Source organism: Myotis davidii, unplaced genomic scaffold (genome assembly GCF_000327345.1).
Source record: "Myotis davidii unplaced genomic scaffold, ASM32734v1 scaffold290, whole genome shotgun sequence".
In the NCBI taxonomy this organism is placed as follows: domain Eukaryota; kingdom Metazoa; phylum Chordata; class Mammalia; order Chiroptera; family Vespertilionidae; genus Myotis; species Myotis davidii.
Window position 1 is genome coordinate 5596105 of NW_006285049.1, and position 5826 is coordinate 5601930.

Here is a 5826-nt window from a genome sequence, read left to right on the forward strand (position 1 = left end):
TCCATTTCCCGCCCTCTTTCCCCCCTCCTTTGCCTACCTCCACCTACCCCCCATGCCCCTTTCCCTCTGGCTATCACCACACTATTGTCTGTGTCTATGTGTTATGTACATATGTTTTTTGGCTAATCCCTTCACCTCCCCTCATCAGACAGCTGTTAGTCTATTCCTTGTATCCATGCCTCTGTCTCTATTTTGTTCATCAGTTTATTTTGTTCATTAGATTCTACATATAAGCAAGATCATATGGTATTTGTCGTTCTCTGACTGGCTTATTTCAAAGAAGTTCTTTTGGTACTGTACCAATAATCAGTGGTCTGGAATTCAGTGTGGTATTGCCTTTACCTAATCTTTCCACACATCTAAGATATGCATGTTGAAAACTGCCAGCATTTTTATGTGAATGCTTTGTCCTTATTGCGAGGAGGTGAGCCAGAATCCAAATATTTTGATTGTGTAGATTCAGATATCATATTAGCAGACTGCTTCTGATCAAAGTTATAACCTAGTGTTTTTCAGAGATTATGTGCTTCTTAAGGTGAAGGTAACCTAGTTTATAATGCTTTACGGAGAGATCAAGAGTACAAATTCTGATTTCCAGAATTTTTTGTTTTTTACATTATAATATAATATAGATACAAGAGATTTGTTACTTATGTTGTATACATATTTTAGTATTTTTTTAACTGTTTTTATTTTTAGATTTAATGTTCCACATGATGATAGTTTTAAATGTAAGGAATCTGGAATTAAACATCAATATCATGTGATGGCTCCAACTCTAAATTACCACACAAGTCCTTGGACCTGGTCAAAATGTAGTCAGAAATATATCACTGAATTTCTAGAGTAAGTCTGGTTTTATGTTACTTTAGTTAATTATTGCACATTTATTAGATTATAAAATTTGAAATTTGTATATTTTAAATGGATTCAATTTATGTTTAATTTTTCATTGTTTAAATTCAAACTTACATTCATTGTACAAATGGATGTTTAGAAACATGGAAAGTTTTGTTTGTATTTCATTCTTAAATTTTTTTGAGGGGTTACAGTTCAGATCTAGCATTCCCCTTGCCATTTTCCACTTTCCTAAGTCCTTTAAATAAGTGATGTACTCTCATAACAATTTGCAAGGTAGATATTATCACCCTCAATTTACAGATGAGGAGACTTGGGGCTCAGGGAGATGAAATAGCAGTCCACAGCCATGCATCCTGGGAAGTGGTGGAACCGAAAGCCAACTCCCAAACCTACCATTCTGTCTCTGTGTTGTACTCCTTTCTTAAACAACCCCTTTGAGATGGAGACGGCATAATTCTGTTTGAAATTTTTTTGATTCATTGTTCAGATATATAAATGTGTTTTCTCAAATGATTTGAAAGCTTATTTCTATTTTTACATTTTGGCTTTTGGGGCATTAGATATAAGGCATTACTATTGGATGGCAGAATAGACCAAAAGTATCATGTGATCAACATATGAATGTTCGTTTCTAAATTATATTCTGATGGGTTTGTCTTTTAATATATATATTATTTCAGAGAAGAAAAGAGAGGGAGAGAGAAACATCAGTGATGAGGGAGATTCATTGATCGGCTGCCTCCCACATGCCCCCTACTGGGGATTGAGCCCACAACCCTGGCATGTTCCCTGACTGGGAATTGAACCAGTCCCTCCTGGTTCATAGATGCTCAACCACTGAGCCATGCTGGTCGAGATCTTTTTTTTTAAATTGTATCTTAAAGGAACTAGTGGGTCTCACATGAGAATATACACATCAGAAGTCTTTGTAAACTCTGAGATTTTCTTACTGATTTTGATTTGAGCTGGGCTTTAAATTATGAAAAAATACTGATTTTCTCTTTGGAAATAAAGAACTACAAAAAATGTGATGCAGAATCATATACTGACATGCATATGTGTATATTCACAATATTTCATCTTCTGTCATTGGTACAGCACTGGTCATGGGGACTGCCTCCTTGACAAACCAAATGGGAGAATATATGATCTGTCCTCACAACTTCCTGGATTAATGTATGATGTAAACAAGCAGTGTGAACTTATGTTTGGTCCTGGATCACAAGTGTGTCCCTATTTGGTAAGAAAAATTTTGGCTTTTTGTTTGAAAACTACCATAAAGTTGTAGTTAGAATATATTTCAAAGTGTATATTCTCTTTAACAGAAGGTAAATTAAATATATCTTAAACGTTTTTAAGTGTTAGAAAAATCTGGTGTTTGTCAGAAAGGGGCTTAAAAAAAGAGAAACTAAAATTCATTGAGTCAGTATTATATGCCAGGTACTGTATTAGGTGCTTAAAAGTTATCTCTAATTTTCACAAAATCCTATGAAGTATTCTCATTTAGAAGCAAAGCCACAGAGAAGTTTTGAAAATTAACAGGATTTTAAATATTTACTTTTAAGTGATATTATTTTTTCGGACATGGGAAGAAAATTATGTGAGACATTTTTGTATTTTGATGAGTTGTATTAAAGGACCCAGGAATATAATAGACTGCATTTTAATTTATGTAGATTTGAATAAAAAGAAATGAAATTTGGAGCCTGTTGTTTAGTTTTCATTAAACTATTTATAAGTTGTTTTTAGGATTTTTCATAACGTAGATACAGTACTAGGTTGTGAGAATCATTGGACCAGAAATCCAACAATATTCATTCATTTAAGTAAAGATAATGATCTGCTACATAATATCTGCCATAGAATAAATGCTTATTGAATGTTGAATGAATGAATGAAAGGTACTTAACAGTGAGTGCAGGGACATACAAGGCATACTCCACATAGTACATATTCTTCCTAAAGTCTTAAATTCATAGTCATGATTTTCATAAGCCTTTAAACATCCACTATGGAAGGGGGAGATTTACCTTAATTTCTTACATAGAAGCCACATTTCTTTCTTCCTACCTGATTTAGACACTAAACAAACTTTGAATTTAAAATCAGAAAAAGAAAGAAATTATCATGTGTATAGCTCCTGTGGGCCTCCATAGATTTTTGTTTCTTGTGAAAACTTCAGAACCCTTTGTTCAAAAGTTGAAAGTCTGCATTATATTCACAAAATAGGAAACCAGTATACATTATACAGTATTTCTATGCACATTATTCATACATTCCTCCATTGGATCAAAGAAGGCTTTTGGAAACTCTCTGTGAATAACATTTAACAACAAAAAGTCCTTTAGAAAAATATCTTGCAAAGAGAGAAAAATGCCTCACATAATTTTGAATATTTCCATTCCAATTCATCTCTCCCAATGCATGATGAAAATCTAAAAGTTAAAAAAAGGACACTAAATGCTGCAATTTTATGTATTTAGAGGAAAATCAAGAGCTAAAACTTAGTAAAGATTTTTTTAAAAGTATTTTTTTTTGCCTCTTGCACGCCCCCTACTGGGGATTGAGCCCACAACTGGAATCAAACCATGACCTCCAGGTTCATAGGTCAATGCTCAACTACTGAGCCACCCCGGCTGGGCAGTAAAGATTTTTTGCTGATTGTTTCCAGCTGTGACCATGAAACCAGGAATTACATAAGATCAGTTTGTGAACTGATGCATTATATTGACTTGATTGGGTAATTGTGGCTGCATTTTCACTCTTGCTTGCCTGCTCCGTTTCCTCTGCAGAAACAGTGCAGGCGTCTCTGGTGCACCAGTGCAGAAGGAGTCCACAAGGGCTGCCGTACTCAGCACATGCCACTGGCAGACGGAACCAACTGTGGTCCTGGGATGGTAGGTTTTCTCCAAGGGTGAGTCTTGTATCGAGAGATTATCGGAGGATGTGATTGCTCCGCATTTCAGCACTGCTCGTCATTTGCTGTCAACTTTTGTTCTGGTAGTTGATTTCATATTATTGCCATGGTTTTTTATGTAGAATAGTGTCTAGTGAATTAAAATTATAATTCCCCCTGTTTTTCAAGATCTAGCAGATGAATATTAAAATTACATATAGTTATCAGAAAGATAAATTCATGTGTACATATAGTTATCTAAGTATATTATTGTTTTGCTATTAAAGATGAGTATAGACACGAAGGCCCTAATATTTCAGCAAATCTCCAAATTTAAGGATGTTAGGATTTCATACATTTTTCTCCCATAAAATTCAGTTAAGTATAACTGAAAGTTTTAAGTGTCTCCTTTGGATTTTGTGGGTTCTAATTATATTGAAATACATTATATTCCGACAATAAACTGCCTGCCATACGGCATCTTTACCATTCTAACATCAGTCAATCTGCCAGGGTGATGTCGAGTGACAGGGCTCACCATGATCATGAAACGTGTTGTATATGAAGATGAATTCAGATTGTACTTGGAGCTCCAGCATGAAGTCAAATATTGTCTGTACTCAACAAATTGTCGTCAGCCTCCTCTGAGCTACCCCATGCAAAAGGAACACTTCTTGGCAGTGGGTTAGTTAGTGCTGCCAAAGCTCGCATTATGCAAAAGTAAGAACTTCAAATTCAGTTCAGTTCACTAGCTGACCTTGTGTCTTTACCACCTGCTGCTTTAGTGAAATGTGTGTACCAGCTACTGCCCTTTTCTTGCGTCACTTTTCCTCCCGAAGGCATGTGTTTCCCATAAATGCCACTTAGATTACAAATGAATTATTAGAGTTTAATTTGAAGCTTCAGCAATTTTTATAGTACCTGAAGTACTCATTGAAGTGGTTTTGCATTCAAATTATCTTAGGATCAAAATTCTACTGGAATTCTTCAGTTTATAGATTTAAACTGGAACTAAATTTTAAAATTTGAATTTTATCTAAAATTTATATTTTGAGAGTAAGAACTATTAAAAAGACGATTTTTCTCACTTTTTGTGACGAGTATTCATAATTAGCTTTTTCTTTTGAGGAGGAAGTGGCATTTGTTGAGTTACTGATTATCTGAACGTGAGTTGAGAAAAAGACATCTCTGAAGTTCGAATACGGGGCTGTTGATGTTAGAAAGAAGACTTACTCCAAGATGTTCACGTGATTCAAATCTAGTGCTGTAACAAATGTTGAAGTTACTATATCCTGTTGACCTTCATGTTTGATTTCATGTGGCTAAAATAGTAATTGATATATTTATAAATATCAAGAGATACATTATGGATAACTAATTACTGAACAGTCTAAATCCAGTTCAGGCATAAACATTTTTTTTAATTGAGAAATATGAGTCACATGCACTTATCTTAAATGTACAGCTTGGAAGGTTTTATCAATGTAGATGCATACATAGCCAACATCCCCACTAAAAAAGTTCAGTCTTAACTCTTTGCAGACAATTTCCCTTCTCTCCAGAACCAGCTCCTGTTCATGTTTCTATCTATCTCCATAGATTAGTTTGTTTGTTCTTGATTTAATACAAATGAAACTAATGTACCCTTTGGGTAGAGATTGGGTCAAGCTTCTTTTGTTCAACGTAATGTTTTTGAGTTTCATCCATATTATTGTATGCATCAGAACTTCATTCCTTTATGTTGCAATATAATTCAATGTACAAGTGCACCATAATTTGTTTACCCAGTCTCCAGTTGATGGACATTTGGGTCATTTCCAGCTTTTGGCTGTTAGGAATAAAGCTGCTCTGGGCATCCTCATACAGGTTTTCTTATGGGCATATATTTACATTTCTCTTGGGTAAATAGCCAGAGTAAAACTTCTGGGTCGTAGGGCAGGTGTGTGTTTGACTTCATAGGAGAGTGCCAAACGATTTTCCAAAATATGTGTACCATTTTAGAACCCATAAGCAATGTCTGGACGTTCTAGTTGCTCTGCATTCTTTGCCAATTTTTCCCCCCATTGGCC

General features: G+C 34.9%; 1 protein-coding gene across 1 annotated transcript in view; it reads left to right on the forward strand.

Moving 5' to 3' along the window:
- ADAMTS20 (ADAM metallopeptidase with thrombospondin type 1 motif 20) overlaps positions 1 to 5826 on the forward strand; it is a 170624-nt gene that overhangs the window by 73350 nt on the left and 91448 nt on the right. The window contains exons 9-11 of the mRNA XM_015558559.1: positions 700 to 846; positions 1960 to 2101; positions 3654 to 3758. Coding sequence (XP_015414045.1) covers positions 700 to 846; positions 1960 to 2101; positions 3654 to 3758 — 394 coding nt within the window. The remainder of the gene's footprint in view (positions 1 to 699; positions 847 to 1959; positions 2102 to 3653; positions 3759 to 5826) is intronic.